This window comes from Urtica dioica, chromosome 3 (genome assembly GCF_054948205.1).
Source record: "Urtica dioica subsp. dioica isolate 48M chromosome 3, U.dioica_male_clone48M_v1_H2, whole genome shotgun sequence".
Classification (NCBI taxonomy): Eukaryota; Viridiplantae; Streptophyta; class Magnoliopsida; order Rosales; family Urticaceae; genus Urtica; species Urtica dioica.
In genome coordinates, this window is record NC_142758.1 from 42,234,009 (window position 1) to 42,254,267 (window position 20,259).

General features: G+C 34.9%; 1 protein-coding gene and 1 pseudogene across 1 annotated transcript; both read right to left on the bottom strand.

The window, feature by feature from the left end:
* Positions 1-247: 247 nt before the first annotated feature.
* Positions 248-10,072, bottom strand: LOC149402886 (uncharacterized; annotated as a pseudogene).
* A 7,525-nt stretch (positions 10,073-17,597) lies between these two features.
* LOC149402887 (uncharacterized) lies at positions 17,598-19,698 on the bottom strand. The gene is made up of 2 exons (XM_089608552.1): positions 19,651-19,698; positions 17,598-18,337 (listed from the first exon to the last, which is right to left on the bottom strand). Exons 1-2 carry the CDS (start codon positions 19,658-19,660, stop codon positions 17,598-17,600), a joined length of 750 nt encoding a protein of 249 aa, XP_089464678.1. The 5' UTR covers positions 19,661-19,698.
* Between the last annotated feature and the right edge of the window lie 561 nt (positions 19,699-20,259).

Below are 20,259 nucleotides of genomic sequence, written 5' to 3' on the forward strand. Positions count from 1 at the left end.
CAACATCTCTCAAACGAAGTTTCTTCAGGTAAATATCTATCATTTACAATAATAACTATATATATTAAGTTTAATTGAAATGACTTCACGTGATTAAGATAGTTATTCAACTAGTGTGTGGTAAGAATCGAAATACTGTTACCGTTACTGTTTCGATGTTCAGAATTTACTAGTAACCACTGGTACGCCAAAGGAATACCGTGGAAAGCAGAAAAATGAAGAGTAAACTGTACCGTTGAACTTACCGTTACCGTTGAAGAATGCCGTCAAATACCGTATTTACCGAGATGAATCTAGTGAAAAATATACAAAGTACATAGGATAAAACCATAAAATTGAAAATAGTCTACAATGTTCAATACATCACCAAAGTACAAACACAACACAAACTAAGTTCAATAAAAAGTACAAACTAAAATAAAAAAGTTCAATACTATCAATCAAATACCATAGTTCAACTTCAACATAAAAGAAATAGAAGAAGTAAATTACTACTCTGGAAAGCGCCCGTAGGCAACGGTCTTACAATAATTATATCAACCCATGTAATGAGAATGTGCACGAAAGTACATGTCCAAGTGATAGTCGTACTCATATTGAGTTGCAGCAACAGACATTGAGTGAATGGGATAACCTGAAACGGCCGGATTGTGTCGACGGCGGATTTGCTGGTGGATAGTAGTTGTTGTTGTAAGTGGAAGATCTTTCATCATACAAGGACTCCGTGCCTTGAGGAGCAAGTGATATCGATCCGAAGTTGTATGACAAGTCATCAACGTCATAGCTAGACATAAATGACATGACATCATTCATACCTCTGCGCCCATATCCTGAATCAAATAAGGCAGGGTGATGAAGACGGTCATAATCCTCATCCGATAGTGGTACGTATCCAACTTGACCACCTCCGACATGACCATAGGAACCTCCATCTCCACCACTACCATAGAAACCTCAATCACACCCGTAGGATAATTGAAAATAATTCATACGAAATTCGGAATAAAACAATAATCAAGTTTAAAAATATGATTGTAACCATAATTATTAAAAACTAACAAGAAACTCAAAAAATAAATTCGGATTACACAAAAAAAATGGAGAACATGAACACAAACTTAGAATAAACACTATATTCATGTTCAAAACTATGAATTTATACTTAATCATTAAAAATTAACAAAAAATACAAAAAACTCCAAATCATCAAAAATTAAATAAAAAAAAGTCGGGATCTGGTACAATACCTCAGTCCACGAATGCATTCTGCCAGGATGACGTGAGATTCTGCCATCGGAGCGCCGAAAACGGGTGAGAAGCTCGGAAAAGACCGGAATCGCGTGAGATTTTGTCTTCGGCGAGGCGAAAATTTATACGGTTCAATCTCGACACTTCTAAAACATTTGGGCTGGTTTCCGGTTTTTTAAAAACAAAACAGTGGTTCGGACCGAAAAGTGAGAACTAGGTTTCAGTCTGGTTCCCGGTCCGGATTCCCCGAAATTGACGGGAAACTTCCGGTTTTGTTCATTCCAGTGCCGGAACTTCGAAAAAAACGGTTCCCGGACCGGTCCTCGTCTGGTTCCCGCCGAATTTCAAACTCTAGAGTGTGGAACAACGTGTTGAACAACTGATTTCTTTTAACAGTTTTAATCAAGATGATAAACAAACAAAGCAATCAAGAAGAAAGCAAAAAGGACACACAAGCCCTGTTCAGTATAAAATACTTACTCAAAGGGACTGATACGTCCAGGTGTAAACAATCCACTATCAATCGTCAAAGGAATAGGAATATTAAGTTTGACGAAACTCATTTTTGCAAACATTGTTGCCTTTGACATCTTCAATGGATGTAAATCTGAGCCCCACTAAGATTAGAGACTCCCTCTCTACGTTTCACTCAATATTCTCATGAAGATTATCAACCACGCCAATGAAAAAACACGCACTTGCAAAGTCCAACCAAGGGATGATCAAGAAACTTGCCAGAACCAATAGCTAGTTGTCGTTGAAGATCTCCAGTATAGAGAGAATCCTACTTTCTCTCTTAACCATCAGATTAATATCTATGAGATTTTATTTCCGTTTAAATAAAGAATATTTATTAATGAGAGAATAAAGTAAATATCTTATTTCATTTTAAATATTATTCTCACACGAGAGAGGATAAAGGATAATATCATATTTCCTTTTAAATATTATTCTTATTAATATTTATGAGAGAGAATAAATGAAAATATCTTATTTCCTTTTAAATATTATTCTCTCCTAATACTCATGAGGGAGAATAAATGACAATATCTTATTTCGTTTTAAATATTATTCTCTCATCATATTCATGAAAGAGAATAAATGACAATATCTTATTTCCTTTTAAATATTTTTCTCTCTCCTTTATTTAAACAACTAAAGAGAAAATATTGGTAACTACCAATATGACGTGGACGATTTTTATGGCACACGGCCAAGGGGTTTTGAAGCAAATTCCAATGCCCGAAACCCTAAAATTCGTCCACCTCATTTAGGCCAGGCCCAATTTCTTAAAACCCAATTAATTATTTATTTACTTGGTCCAACAATAAACAAATAAGTAATTGATTAATTATTTACTTGATCAAACAATAAATAATTAATACTATCATAAATAATTATTTAATTATGCAAATACCCATATTTCAAAATTGATGTTGTCAATCACAATTACATATAGTGAGATTATAATAATGAAACACATTACTATTAGAGGTTCTTTATTCGTTTTATCGAAGCCGAATCGGGGATGGACCTAGTAATAAAAGCTTAACAAATCCGAGAAAAAGACGAAAAAATTATTTCTCTTTTCCACATCAATTTGTCTAATCTTGGTCAGTCTCTACCTAGGTAAGCCAAGACTGAACTTTCCTTTATACTAGAATTATATTTACTCATCGTGACGAGTGTCCACTGATCTAGTCAGTACGTGATCAAGATCCTTCAGGTTCAACCCGTATCGAGAAATGTCAATTTACCCGTTATACCTTTCTTGATACATATACACCCTAAGCATTGTTGCTTCCCCAACGAAAGATTCTTCCGAGCGTACATACGTTGGAAGTGCCGGCAATCTATTGGTTCTGGAATCAACCCTTAAGTGAGTGAACATTGACCTTCTTTAGGAAGGCTGGATTCCGTATCTGTCAACCACTTCTCACTCGAATCGTGCTCCGAAACTCCTAAGACATAAGCTATGATTAGCATGATAGTAGCCTTTTAGCGAATGAGTAAAAGAGTTCGGTAACATGATCCAGTGTCCATGATCACTTCAGAATTTAGATCAAGTCTGACTGTGACCATCATAGCAACCCCGGTTAGTGTGTCGTAACGGTACTTAAACGACACATCTACAACCAAAGTCTGTCCGGGTCGTAAACTTACCACAAGTGTAGAATGCTCGCAGGTCGTGACACTACAAGAAAAGTGACTTTTCCCCACACAAAATTGATGACATTTATAATTAAATGTCGCTAATTCATGTGTACAATGACATTTTTATTAAAAATGTCGCCAAATGTAGTTACAATAGAAAATTTGACGACGTTTAAAAGTAAAATGCCATTGTTTGTAAGTTTGCGGACAATAATTTAATGTCATTAACGCTTGGAAATAATGACATTATAAACATGTTGTTATACTTTTTAGTGATATTTTTTTTGCATGTTGTTGTACGTAATTCAATGTCGTTAAATCTTCAGTATAATGACATTTAAAAATGTCATGAAAAATACTTTTAGTGACACATTTATATTCATGTCGTTGTATGAATATATAGATAAATCATGTCAGATTTAATTAATAAAAAATAAAATTGAACTATGATACAGACATTTCTTTTGAGGACTAGCTAGTAAAGGTAGTCAACTAATTTATGCATTTTGTGATTTCTTAAAATAATAAGAAAATTATTTGTTCTATAGATATGATTACATTTACGTATATGTACAATATAATATAACACATGTGATTATAATTGCATTGGGAAATAAAACCAAATATAAAATACATCATTCATTTGAGAAGAAAACCTAAGCAATATCAATAAGAATAATAAAACATGATATTTGAAATAACAATATACTCAAATCCAATCATCAATTACAAGAAAATAAATAGAGAATATATTTTTAAAACTGAACATTTTTAACCAAAAATTAGAAATAATAAAAATACTAAACTGCTTTACTTCGTACTAAACAAAAGTACCTTCACAATCTTCCCTAACATATGACTCTTCATCGTCATCCATGTTGTCTGTGACAAGTTTACTTACATCATTCGGTATAAAACTAGTATAAACATTCTCATCAAAGGCATCTAGCTCGTGAAATCCTCTTGGTGGAGCTCTCATCACGACGTACCAGTTCGAAGACTCATTTTCTCTAGAATAGAATACTTGTCTTGCTTGAGTAGCTAGAATGAATGGATCTCTATGAAATTGATTCAGCCCATCATGAAGATTCACAACTGTAAAACCTTCATCTTCTTTGACACCTGACACTGTATTAGCCCAATCACATCAAAATACGGGTAATCTAAACGTGTTAAAATTAAGCAAAATTATCTCTCTTATGATGCCAAAATACGAGACATTAGCACGAACATGAGATGTGTCTCATGAACTTGATCTACAAATGGTCTCTGCATCCACGGAAACCCCGTAGCCTTGTGTAGTCCTTTCCATGTCAAAAGTATGATAACGTTTACCGTTAATTATGTAACCTTTATGCGACATGTAAACTCGTCGAGGACCATGTACAAACCACTGTAGTGTATCAGATGTTGGTATCGCACCAGGATTATGAGTATTGTTACTAATCTGCAAAGTAAAAAAAACATATTTTATGCCAAAACAAAAATATATACAACATTTAATGAGCTGTAGAAACTAACCTTTTCTAATAACCATGAAGGAAATGTATCATAATGTAACTTCTGCAACATGTTACTATTTCGCAACAATCGCTTATTATTATGTTTCAGCTCATCAAGGTGCATTCTACATTGTTGTTAATAAAGAAAATTAATATGTATATTATTGAAATTGAATGAAGCGTACTATGAATAAATTCGAATTTTTTTACTTACGTTGCAAAGGACTCAGCTTCTACAATATTAAATAAGACATGTATGTGAACAGTCTTAAGAATTTTGTCTGAGAATTCCTTCGCCTTCCCTTTAAAAAGTGGACGACCTCCAACAACTGTATCATCTTCATTGCAAGATTCTGTATTAAAGGTTGTGTCACAATCTGTGTATATACGAAAGAATCGCATTGACTCATCAATCAAGTACTTTTCTGCTATGCATCCTTTTGGTCGTGCATAATTTCTTACGTAACCTTTCAAAATCTTCATATACCTGTCCAAGAGACATTAATAGAAGAAAACAAATTAAGATTCTAATTGATATCATATCAAATAACTCAAAATAAATATTTTTTAACAACACATTACCTCTCAAATGGATACATCCACCTATAGTGAACAGGGCCACAAAGTCGTACTTCTCGTCCAAGATGCATCATAAGATGAATCATAACATCAAAAAAACTAGGAGGAAAATACATCTCTAGTGTGCACAACGTTTCTACAATCTCGCTTTCTAACTTTTCAATTTTGTTTTTATCAACCACTCGTTGACAAATTTCATTAAAAAATGAACACAATCGAAAGATAGCGAATCGTACTTTTTTCGGCAAAAGTCCTCTCAAGGCAGTAGGGAGGAATTGTTGCATCATCATATGATAGTCATGAGATTTGAAACCGACTATTTTGCATTCTTTGATATGGATACACTTTTGAATATTTGATCCGTAACCATGTGGTAGCTTCAAATTGTGCAATCTCTCACAAAATAATTTTCTCTCACGCTTCGATAACAAATATGGCGCAGGCGGAAGATAAGTACGATTACCTTTCTCTTCAGGATGTAATGTTTTCCTTATGTTCATGTCCTATAAATCCTTGCGAGATTCAACCCCATCTTTTGACTTTCTTTTAATATTCAATAATGTAGCTATTATGCTCTCACAAACGTTCCTCTCAATATGCATGACATCCAAATTGTGCCTAAGATCTAATACCTATAATGAAACACACAAATAACACATTATAATAAATATAATTAAAAAAAATCAAGTTCGTTAGATCTATAATATTTTTGAAAAGCTCACCTCCTAATATGGCAACTCAAAAAATATGGATTTCTTCTTCCACATTTTCATTAATCCTTTGGGTTTTTCAACTTTAATCTTTCTTTTTTTTCACATTTTTCTCCTTTGCATCTTCTATCGAGATTCTCTCCCGCTCATTAGCTACACTTTGCAGGGTCTCTAGTATCTCAGTACCACTTAACGGTATCGGAGGCCTTCGATCTTCTTTGGTTCCATCAAAAGATGTAGCGTTATTACGCCATTTGTGATTTCGGGGAAGGAATCGTCTATGACCCATGTATGCTGTTTTTGTTGGAATCGATCTAGGGTTTAAGAAAATAATTAACGCTTCGGTAAGCGGCGGAATTTTAAAAATTTTCTTTTACAAGTAAAACCAGTTTTTACTAACCTAGACAAAAGAGCAAGTACACGTAATTAAAAACTATTATGAGCTAAGAAGTTTACTAACCTTTCTTGAAGCTTGATCTTGGAAAGTTTGCAATGCTCGTCTCCCCTCGCAGCACGTCTCTCTTTCTTTCCTCGGTACCTCGAGCAACCACGAAAGTTTCTATCACTAAATCACTCAAGAGAAAAGGAATTAGTGAGTGGGCACTTTTAAACACTACGACTTAAGAACGAGTCTTGAAGTTGCAGAGCTAAACACTAGGTCAAATGAGGACCTAGGTGCCAAAACAAAAATAAAAAATAAACTAGAGAGAGAGAGAGGAGTTCGGCCACCACAAGGTCTAGAGAGAGAAGCTCAATCTCTAACTTATGTGGAATGAGAAAAATGAGAAGAATGAGGCTCCTATTTATAGGAGAGGCTTTACCTTCAATAAGGTAGTTTCCTCTTCTATATTGAATATCACATATTCATGAAAAAATCCCTTGTTTTCCTTTTCAATTTGGGCGTGTAAGGCATCACCTATGCCACATGGATTTGTTTCCTCATTTATTCTCTCCCTCTTTGACTTGTCTTGGCCGAACTTATACTTTCCCACATTGGGAAATTTGTTTCCTCTTTTTCTTTTGGCAAGTATCATGATACATTTATGCACAAAATATTCTCTCTTTCTTTGGGTATTATGGGCGCCCAAGTGGCTTTCTAGAAGGGGCTTCTAGAAGCTTCTTCATTTGTTCATAACAACATGAAAAATGCCCATTAAGAATTTTCAATAAAATTCTTATGAAATGAAATTAATCCACAAGGCCCAATTAATCTTATTATGGCCGAGTGTTACTTGTCATCAAATGACCATGTCAAAAAATTTATTGACATTCATTTCATCCTATGTCTCAAAAGACAAAAATACCCTTTTGACAATTTTCGTTCTTGTTTTGACTTAGCTTCCAGTTTAACTATTCCTACTCGATGTGATTCGTGACAGTGACCTCATGGACCCAAATGAACAAAGCTTGAGCTAAACACTTGGACTCAAAAGTTTACAAACCTTTTCCAAGTTTAGCTTAATGCCAACTGACTCCACTAAAGAGTTGACACTGAAAATCTCTCGGTTCAAATGAATTTATTTTCTACTCAAGAATTCAACCTAATTATGATGAGCGGATCCACTGAATATTATCTATGTTTACCCTTCATGAATGTCATCAGCTAGTCGGGATTTACTAAATTACCATTTTACCCTTCTAGTTGTTATTTCCTCAACTCCTTTGTCGCTTGTGAATAAGTTAGAAACAATGTATTGACGAGGAGCTAACAAGTCACATTGTTTCATCCAAAAGAGTCAGGACTCAATTTGGACACTGGCCAGTTCATTTATTCACACTCCAAGGAACAAAGCATGAGGTGACATACATTGCATTTCAGCAATCTTGTACATGAATTCCATATCTATGAGAACTTCACAAAGTTACTCATGACATTCTCACAACTTAGTATTTCACCAATAGGCCCTGTTCGGAATCACATAGTGAGTCCGAACTCTGACTTTCTCAAATGAGAATACTAAGCTGTGAAATGGCATGTCTCATTTCAGGATTAAGGTAAGCATGATGCAATTCATACGTAGTGACTTCGAGACATAAGAGGTTAAATGGTTTGTTCTTATCTTGTCTCTAGAAGTGCACTAGTCAATTCAGTACCTTCGAAAGATACCTAGAAGAACTATAGAGTCTCCAACTCTCAATGCCTCATAACCAGACATCATAGATTCTTCTAACAATCGTACTGAGGTCAATAGTCCTTTGACCCTAAGATTGAGAATATATCGTTTTAAGCAAACTACGAAGAGTTTGTTCATGCAAATCTACATTTGTCTCTTCGTAAGTTGTTTAGTTTGTTTATGGACTAAAAGACTAAGGTTTTATCATAAAGCTTCAGACAAGGAAGATTGAATGAACGTTTCAACTTTTATTAATAAATAAGCAGTTACAAGCAGGAGTCTTCGTAAGACTATATGACATCAAATGTACATAAATACACACTACAACTCTTCTTGTGGGCACCATTGACAACAGTTTTTCTGCTATGATTTAACCAAACTGAGGATGTATCAATTGCACATACAGGGCACGCAAATTCACCTTTTGTAGTACACCCACATACATTTCCATAAGCTAGAAAGTCATGTATTGTCCAGATAAGAACTGCTTTTAAGTTAAACTCTTTATTTGTTTCTGCATCAAACACATCAACACCTGTAATCCAGAGCTCCTTCAAGTCATCAATTAGTGGCTGTAAATAGATATCTATGTTATTTCCAGGTTGATTTGGCCCCGGTATGAGCAATGACAACATCAAGTTTTCGTACGACATGCAAACCTCTGGTGGAAGATTGTATATGCATAATATCACTGGCCAACAACTATAAGTAGTATTAAGACCTTTGAAAGGATTAAATCCATCAGTTGCGAGGCCAAACCTTAGATTTCTTGGCTCATAAGCAAACTCGGGCCATTTTTTGTCAATAGTGTTCCAAGGAAGAAAATCAGCTGGATGTCTCATATTCCCATCGTCGCTCCTGTGAGAGTAATGCCATCTTAACTGCCTTGATGTTTTAGCCAAACTAAACATCCTTCGCAACCTCGGTATAATTGGAAAGTAGCGCAACACTTTTGCAGACACACCTCCTTGCGGCTCGTTGGAACTTGTGAGGTTCCACCGTGATGTTTCACATTTGGGACAATTTTCTAAATGTTCATATTCCTTCCTAAACAAGCAACAATCATTCACACAAGCATCAATCTTTTCATACCCTAAATTGAACTCCTTCAGGAAACTCTTTACCGTGTTCAAAGAATCCGGAAGTTTATTTTCGGTCGGTAACAGACTACGAATAATCTGAAGAAGCTCATCAAAACCCTTATCTGAGAGACCATTCTCGGCTTTGTGATTGTACAAGGCCATTGTTGCTGAGAATTTCGTGTGACTTTTACAAGTTGAATATAAAGGAAGTTCAGCTTGTTCATAAGTCTTACGAAAATCTGGACGATCTCTTCTTTCAGAATACTCAGGTTGATTCTCACTATATGCCTTTGACGTATCTATACTTTCATTGACCGATGTTGAAGGCTCACCATGTAGTACCCATACCTTGTATAATGGGTCAAAGCCATTGATAATCAGATCTTCATAAAGCTCTTTGTGAGTTTTGGAAGATAGATTCTTGCACTTAGCACATGGACAAATAATCTTCTCTTGATTTCTTGCATGCTTTCTTGCATCATCAATAAAACGTCTAACTCCATCTCTATATTCTTGTGTATACCTGTAAATCAAATAACAAAGGTTGTTATAAAGGTTCCTATAACACATACTTGCAATTCTAGTAAATATATTAAATTGTACCTTTCATAAGTTGTCCAAGTTTTGTCCATCTTGTACATGGTAACACAAGTTTCTGGTTCGTAATCTACTGTATATTTCATAATCGAACCATCAATATATATTTAAAAAATATATACAAACTTATTCAGATCAATATATTTTAATATATATCCCCTATGTAATGAGTATTAATTTGGTGAGAAAAAAATTGAAATTTTGTTTACCTCAGCAGTGCAATTAGATCCAAAAATAAAAGAATGGTGACGTTGAGATCAGGTCTAAATTGAAAATTGATGGTGTGGAGTTGTTCAAATATTCCAGAACAGAGGCAAATCCCAAGCCTTTTTAACCAATTCAACATGGACATGAGCAAGCAAATAATAAGAGCGTGAGATTATTAGGGTAAGGAGGTCAGATTTGTGAGCTCGATTATAAATAAATATATGAATCTGAATAAACAAAAAACAAGGGAAAAAAAACTAAAACAAAAGTTTTAAAAAATTATTACCTGTAATGAAATATACGAAGAGATGAAAATATTTACGGCCGCAAGAATGGTGCGTAATGAAATATCAGATGTGCTAAAGAGGTCTAGTTTGATTGTTCAAAACTGCCTGGGTCTAGTGGTCGGATTTGCCAAGCTTGAACGGCTATGTTGAAACAACTTATTTGCGTTGCTTTTTTCGGATCTGCGGTGTTGTGGTTGTTATATCGTTCTTACTAATGTTGTGTTGTATTTGGGCTTTCAATTTCTTTATGGGCTTTCCGAATTGTATCAATAATGGTCCTCGTTGTGTTCTCTTTTGATCATATTTTGAAATCAGTTTTTATTTATAATTTAATGCCCTAGTTGACATAGAAATATATATGAAATATTCATGAATTGATTATTACCTACACCACTTTTGATAAATACTCAAGGATACATTTTATGGCAATCATGCTTAAAACTTCTAAAGATTTATGCTCAAGCGGCAAACTGTATATTACATAAATTACAATCCTTAAAAAAAATACAGAAATATTTGGCAAGAAGATTATCATAAGGAATAAGAGGTCATAAATAAATATTTGAGAGGTTGCTGAGAATGAGTATGAATTACACACAATATAAATATCAAACAATAAATGTACTTTGTTTCACATCATCAAGACTAAGATATAACAAATTTGTGTGGCCACGCAATCGTACTTCCTTTCGCATCATCAAGACTAGTAAATTCATTTGAATGTCGATACAACGGAACATTTGGTACTAGTATAATTGTAACCCATACTTTATAGCAATCAGGTCCAAGGGGCACATGGTGTACCATGATCTTTGGATCGGTAGACGCAATTTCAGCTTCGGCAACACATTCGCCAGTTCATATCCAATGCAACAGTCTACAAGTAGATTTGTTTCTTGGAATCTCCTGACCATTTTCTTGAATTGTCTATATACACGCGTTTATATATCAACATAACCAAAATATTATAATTAAAAAAACTTAAATGCACTTTTCAAATTACAGTACCTTTGTAGATGGAGAGTCTTTACTTGCATGATCTTTAGTATCATCTTGATTCTGCTATATAAAAAAATGAGATGTCAACTCACTCTTTAAACATGTAAATAAAATAGATTGAGCTTACTATTTTAGAGAGTCGGCCAGATGACAGTAGACTTTCAATATCTTGTTTCCATGCTTTAAGGTCCCTCAACTCGTCGTACACTGATTTCTTTAGGCTTTTGATATGACCTTCCACTTCTAGTTTCTTCAATGTGGCTCCAAATCCACGGCCTCTCACATATCCAGGAGGCTCACGACCTAATACTCTTCCCAAGGCATCATCCTCGAGATGGACGCCATCGGTATCGTCTGACTTTGAATCCTCATCAATTTCTCTCTACTCATAAAGATGTTGAATTATAAAAAAAAAATATAGTTTTTTATGTTAATTTATAAATTTTCCAGTACTTATACATATTTAATGACATACCATTTTTTCTTCCACGGCCTCATTGATTGCTTTTCCATTCTTTCGTTTATGCCCCTCTAACCAAATTTCAACTCTAGGAATGTGGTCTTATTTTTGTTCTTTTCGCTGCAATATTATAACATCAACTCTCAGGTACAATTAAAACATGTAACTATATAAAAATATCAATAGAAAATTTATGGCAAACGCGTAACTCTTTCTTCCATTTCGAGCTGAAAATTGAGTCGTCCTATAAACTGTAGCGTAGTTGTAAAACTGACTAATTCCATTTCGAGCCTTGCATAACCTTTTCTTCCAGTTCTGTGAGGATGCTTCTGTTTTGATCTAACTTTACTCATGTTTGCACTTTTCTCCTAATAGCAATCAACACATAAGTTTTCAATCAGGAGAAAAAAAATCACTACAAACATTTGGGCATCTAGTAAAAAATAATGGGTTTAACGAATATGCATAAACAAATTCTATGCGATTCTCCATTTCCAAATTAATAGAAGATGATCAACTAATAACAAACCTAGCTAGCTAGCATGATTCATAATGAGTACAATTTATTAAGATAGTATGTGAGATAAATACTTTGAATTCTCGAGATCTCCGCATCCGAATAAATTCATTCCACTCTTCGGAACTAACATCATTCGGCTTCAACAATGTTAGTTCATGCTCTATGTTAGGACAATTAGCAAGGTTTCTTATTTGTATAGAGAGCTCGCTTTTGTATCCACGCCATAACCTTCCCAAAAGCCGTATAATATAGGTCTTGTGTATTTGGTCAATTATGAACTTTTGCTACATAATCATAAGAAAAGCTCAAAGGTCAGTTTTGCAACAATTTAATAAAATGTTAAAATAAGCTCTTATAAACACATGGTTGCAAGATAGAGCTGATTATAAGGGAAAAAATATGAAATTATACATATAATATAAATCATACCAGAATTAAACTCCACAAGCGTTCCTTCAATTCCTTATCAACCTTTTTCCAGTTGTTGATGGTTATTGGAAGGTATTGCCTTGCGATTACTCCAAGCGTAGAGTTGAGTGTGATTGAAGACTTGCCAATTGGTTGTCCTAATCTATTCCACCAGACGTTTTTACGTCTTTGCTCGCTCACAGGAAGAATATCAAGCCGTGTTGGACCCTTGACTTTTTTCTTTTCTTTTACTTCACTAAATTCAGCTTGCTCGTGTGATTTTGATGAACCAGAACTTGACTCACATAACTCTACATCTATATTAATCTTAGACTTCTCAGGTTTATTATTTCTTTTTTAATGATTTATTGATTCTTCTTTCCCAAAAGCTCGTTCTTTTGTTCTTTCAGGGAAAAGATCATCAATATCGTCATCAAACTCTGATTCACTTGAGCTTAAGCTTGCAATTTTTTAGCTCTCTTGTCACCACCTACTAAATCTTTTTCTTTCACGTTGGATTTATTACGTATTTCAGCTTTTGAATGATTTTTGTTTCTCATACCTCTATCAATTGAGTTTTCCACCTCATGTACCTCTTGCGCAATATTTGAGGCCTCAATTATTCTCAGCGTTCTGTTCTTGTGTGTTGTGGATACTAAAGCAGCTTGTGTAAGAATAATATAGTCTCTAATCCAAAACATATGATTAGAAACATGAACCTTAAAGCGGAAGCTAAATGGATCAAGCGTTTACCTCCGGCCATTGTTATCGGAAAATCGTCGGAGCTTTATCGGTGACTCGGAATGGCTTCGCCGGCGTCAAGGAACGTCGTTTTGCTCTTCTAAACCGAAATAACCTCGAACTAGATGGTGTGTGTTTATGAATGAGATTAAAAGGCTTAGGGACCAAAACAACTCTCTCTCAATTTATAAACCGGTTCCTTTCCATCAAAGAGAAACGGAAATGAGAGGCTTAATGTGTATTGATTCGTTGCTATAATTATGGGATTTGATAGACCATAAATGGAGAGATATATCATAACGTATTTACTTAATATACTCCATATACAATATACGGTAATTAGTATCCATATATTCTATATTCGCAATGTATATCTTACATTCTCCCACTTGGTCTATAAATTCAATATATGTCACAAGAAAATTAATATATAGATCATGGCGATAAGTCCTCTATAAATGAGTATTATCTTCCATGTATCATATATATTACTTTTCACAAATTACCCATAAAAAAAAATAATGAATAAACCATATGTTTATTCTAGGTCCAAACATAATAAAATACTTCTCAAATCAATAATGATAATGAATGTGCACAAACCATATGAGAAATATTAAACTGAATACGAGTTTCATAAATGGAAATGTAGCGTACTATGAAAAATTACATTATGGAACCAAGTCCCATATTTTCCACATGATCCTTAAATTTCTTTGGTGGCATGCCTTTAGTCAAAGGATCGGCAATCATCAACTCAGTGCTAATGTGTTGGATGAGCACTTTTCCATCTTTAACACGTTCTCTTATGGCTAGATACTTGATGTCGATATGCTTACTTCGACTTCCACTTTTGTTATTCTTAGCCATAAAGACAGCAGCTGAGTTGTCACAGTACAACTTAATAGGCCTAGAAATAGAGTCTACAACTCTAAGCCCAGATATAAAACTCTTCAACCAAACACCATGTGATGTAGCTTCAAAACAAGATACGAACTCGGCCTCCATGGTGGAAGTAGTGACCAACGTCTGCTTCGTGCTTCTCCAAGATACAGCTCCGCCGGCTAGCATAAACATATATCCTGAAGTGGATCTTCTGGAATCTATGCAGCCTGCGTAGTCAGCATCAGAGTAACCAACCACCTCCAATTCATTGGTTCGTCTGAACATAAGCATGTAACCCTTTGTTCCTTGAAGGTATCTCATAACCTTCTTTGCAGTTTTCCAATGGTCAAGACCTGGGTTACTCTGATATCTACCCAATACTCCAACAACATATGCAATGTCAGGTCTGGTACAGACCTGAGCATACATAAGGCTTCCCAAAGCGGAAGCATATGGAATATTCTTCATTTGATCCCGCTCAAGATCATTCTTTGGACATTGATCAAGACTGAATTTGTCACCCTTCACAACAGGTGCTATACTTGGCGAACAATCTTTCATCCGAAATCTCTCTAGAACTTTGTTGATATAGGTTTCTTGAGACAAACCCAAAATGCCTCGTGATCTTTCCCTATGAATCTTAATGCCAATGACATAAGATGCCTCACCCATATCTTTCATATCAAAGTTCTTAGACAGAAATTGTTTCACCTCGTACAACATTCCATTATCATTAGTCGCTAACAAAATATCATCCACATATAAAACAAGGAAACATATCTTACTCCCACTGACCTTCTGGTATATACATTGATCCATGACATTCTCTTCGAAACCGAAAGAAGTTATAACATCATGAAATTTTAAATACCATTGGCGGGAGGCTTGTTTTAAACCGTAAATGGATTTATTAAGCTTGCAGACTAAATGCTCACCGTGACTAGAGGAGAATCCTTCTGGTTGTTTCATGTAAACCTCTTCCTCTAGATCTCCGTTAAGGAAGGCCGTTTTCACATCCATTTGATGTAGCTCGAAGTCAAAATGAGCTACTAATGCCATAATTGTGCGAAGTGAATCTTTCTTTGATACAGGCGAAAATGTATCAGTGTAATCAATTCCTTCTCTTTGAGTGAACCCTTTGGCTACAAGTCTTGCTTTATGTCTCTCGATGTTGCCTTGTGAGTCTTTCTTTGTTTTAAAGACCCATTTGCATCCGATGGCTTTTACACAATCAGGCAACTCGACAAGATCCCAGACTTGATTCTTTCCCATAGAGTTCATCTCCTCAATCATAGCCTCGTGCCATAAGTTAGATTCTTTAGAACTTACAGCTTGTGAAAACGTTTCAGGATCATTCTCGGCTCCAATGTTGCCGTCCATTTCTTGCAGATATACTTCATAATCACTAGGGATTGCTGAATTTCTAACTCTAGTAGATCTTCTTAATGGTGCTTCATCATGATCTTGATGATCTTGTTGTTCAACAGGTTGTTCAATAGGTTGTTCAACATGATCTTGATCAGCAACTTGATCTACAAGATCAGCATTATCAACTTGTGGAACTTCAATAGTTGGTTATCGTACACACGATTGAGCTTGAGGAGTGTGTATGATAATCAATCTATCACTTGAACTAGAAGGTTCAGCTTCATTGTGATCCATTGCAGAGACCGAATCACGCAATGGGTCACTCCCTCTAATCAAGTCATTCTCAAGAAATTTTGCATTCCTTGATTCCACAATCCTAGTACTGTGAGATGGACAATAGAATCTATAACCTTTAGACTTCTCGGCATATCCAATGAAATACCCACTAATAGTCCTAGAGTCTAGTTTCTTTTCTTGTGGATTATAAATTCTCACTTCAGACGGGCATCCCCAAATGCGTATATGTTGCAAACTGGGTTTCCAACCTTTGAATAACTCAAAAGGCGTTTTTAAAACAGCCTTGGTTGGAACTCGGTTTAATATATACACAGCCGTCTTTAGTGCTTCAGTCCACAAGAATTGAGGAAGTTTTGTGGTACTCCTCATACTTCTCACCATGTCCATTAAAGTTCGGTTTCTTCTTTCTGATACACCATTTTGATCTGGAGTACCAGGCATCGTATATTGGGCAACAATCCCATGTTCTTGAAGAAACTTCGCAAATGGCCCAGGTGCTTGTCCATTCTCTGTATATCTACCATAATACTCACCACCCCTATCTGATCTCACTATCTTAATTTGTTTACCGCATTGTAACTCTACTTCAGCCTTGAAAACTTTAAAGGCATCTATAGCTTCATCCTTAGAACGAAGTAAATAGAGATACATATATCGTGAGAAATCATCTATGAAAGTGATAAAGTATTTTGGACTACTAGCATCCATGTCTGGACAACAAATGTCAGTATGTATGATTTCTAACAATTCAGTACTTCTCTTTGCACCCTTTTTAGACTTATTGGTTTGCTTTCCCTTAATGCAATCCACACAAGTCTCGAAGTCAGTAAAATCAAGAGTACTAAGTACCCCTTCATTCACCAACCTCTTGATTCTTAAAATGGAGATATGTCCCAATCTCCGGTGCCACAATAGAGAAGAATTTTCATTCATAATACAACGTTTCAACCCAGCAGTAACATTCAAAGAGTTATAAGCAGTATTATTTTGCAAAGTAACATAATAAAGACCATCATGAGACAATGTACCATAACCAACAGTTTTAGATTTATTTAATAATGTAAAACCATCATCCAAAAAGTTAAAACCAAAACCAAAAGGTACAAGTCTCGAAACTGAAATTAAATTCCTTGAAAAACTAGGAACATAAAAGGTCTTTTCTAAATGCAAAATAAAACCAGTACTCAAAACCAAATTGCAAGAACCAACAGCCTCCACATGTGAGCTCATCTTCCCTCCTGAGAGGATATAGCACTCACTACCCACTGGCTTCCATAGGTTTTGCATACCCTGCAAAGTATTTGAAACATGGATTGTAGAAGCAGAGTCAATCCACCAAGTATTATGATCAACATCAGTTAGATTTGATTCATAACATACAAACGAAAATTGAATACCTTTCTTCTCAAGCCAATTCTGGAACTTAGAGCAGTCTTTCTTCATGTGTCCTTTCTTCTTGCAAAGAAACACTTTGACTCTTTCTTAATGTCCGGTTTGACAGAGAGCTTGCCTTTGCCTTTGGCACGATCTTTCTTCTTCCTTTCGGAGAAAGTCAGATTCACTTTCTCACCCTGTTCCATAGCCAACCTATGCTCCTCTTGAACACACATGGTCACGAGTTCATTGATTGACCATTTATCCTTATGTGTGTTATAAGAAATCTTAAATGGACCATATTGTTGGGGCAGAGTGCACATAATAAAGTGAACCAGAAAGGTTTCAGACATTTCAATTTCCAGTGTCATTAATTGAGCCGCAATATCCCTCATACGCATGATATGATCACGCATACCTCCTATTCCAGTGAGCTTCACGGATGAGAACTGCATGATAAGAGTACTAGCCAAAGCCTTATCTGAAGTGACAAATTGATCGTCTATTGCTTTCATTAAGAGACGAACATTGTCATATTCCTCAATTGAACCCCTAACCCCAGCAGATACTTTGGTCTTTATGAACATAACGCAGAGGCGATTAGATCGCTCCCACTTTTCATAAAGATCAACCTGATCAGGGGTACTTTTCTCAGTGATTTTAGGGGGTTCAGGCTTCCTTATGGCATAATCAATATCCATCCATCCCAGCTGAAGGAGAACTCTTTCTTTCCAAACCTTAAAGTTGTCCCCTTTGAGTTCGGGGACATCGCACTTAACATCAGAGTAACTAACAGTTTGACTAGCTGCAATTTATAGAAATTAAACATGCTTATAAGAATTATGTTTTTGAAGAAATTAACTATATCATGATTTACCAATGCAAAACATGTACTTAATGAATCTAGAGACATAAAATTTGCCTGTGGGCTAAAATTCTAATTCCATTAGATTCACACGTTATGATAAAACTGTCAAACTATGTTCTTTTTCCTAATACCTGTGGGTTAATTAGGAAATATAATTTGATATTTTATCCTAATTAATCATACAAATATTATAAAATTCCAGTGGGTAGATTTCATAATATAGCATATGATTAACCACAATTATTATTTTAATGTGATTTTAATTCTAAATATACAATCTAAATTAATTAAAGATGTTGTGGCTACTCTCTAATTAATAAAGATCGTATTAATCACAAAATAATATAACTAAATAATATTATGCTAGTCATTAAATTGCTAAATGTTATATGCATATTACTAAATAATAATAATAAACAGTCATATAACTTCTTAATTATTCTAACACAATATAAATTTAAAAACTAAATATTTGCATACATATTCTAAATAATGCAAATAAAAGAATTAAAAGGATGTACTATTATAATAATAATATACAAAGCCAATATGCCAAAAGATGCTTGTAACAGATGTGTGTGCTTTCGTATATATACAGAAATAACAATAGTAATTGAAAAGCCAAATATGTATACCTATTATATAGGTTCCGTGCATTTCACCAAAAAGCACATCAAGGGATGTATTATAAATTAGTCCAAATATAATAGTATACATCCAATAAAGCCAAAAGAATGTTCACATGCCTAATATACTCCAAAGGCCCGGATATAAGAAACAAAGGCCCAAATAAAAGCAAATATAATCAGACAGGCCCAAGAAAACTCTAATAGCCGAGCAGTAGTAATCAAAACAACAGAATCTTAAACGACATAATTTATTTTATTTTAAACAAAGGGAAAAAGACATGTCGTAAAAGTCATCTTCTTCACCCGTTTTTCTGATAAAAACCGGCGAACCCGGTTAAAAAACCCGACAGTTTCTCCTTTATTTCTCCACGGTTTTCATGATTTTAAAGCACAGAATCGATCGAAAAACAATTTTAAAACGTTTGGACGTGATAGTTTTAAAAAATAACGTGTATCATGAAAATTCTCGAAATGGAAAAATAACAACACCGTAAACAATAAACAAGGCAGAGATATGATATTGCTCTGATACCAAATGTAAGAATAATATAGTCTCTAATCCAAAACATATGATTAGAAACATGAACCTTAAAGCGGAAGCTAAATGGATCAAGCGTTTACCTCCGGCCATTGTTATCGGAAAATCGTCGGAGCTTTATCGGTGACTCGGAATGGCTTCGCCGGCGTCAAGGAACGTCGTTTTGCTCTTCTAAACCGAAATAACCTCGAACTAGATGGTGTGTGTTTATGAATGAGATTAAAAGGCTTAGGGACCAAAACAACTCTCTCTCAATTTATAAACCGGTTCCTTTCCATCAAAGAGAAACGGAAATGAGAGGCTTAATGTGTATTGATTCGTTGCTATAATTATGGGATTTGATAGACCATAAATGGAGAGATATATCATAACGTATTTACTTAATATACTCCATATACAATATACGGTAATTAGTATCCATATATTCTATATTCGCAATGTATATCTTACAGCTTGAACTTGTTTCTTCAACCTTTTTTTTTTGCCTTTTTAGATGACTGAAAGACATATTTCAAATAGTATTTGTTAACCAATTCAAGCCATATAAATTAGAATATAAAATGGATATAAAGTACCTCAGCCATAGTCGACAGCAGAGAGAGAGAAAGAGACGACGGTGGAGAATCTAATTTCGAGGTAACGAGATATAATGGTGATGTATATTGTATACCATATATATTAATGGGAACGTG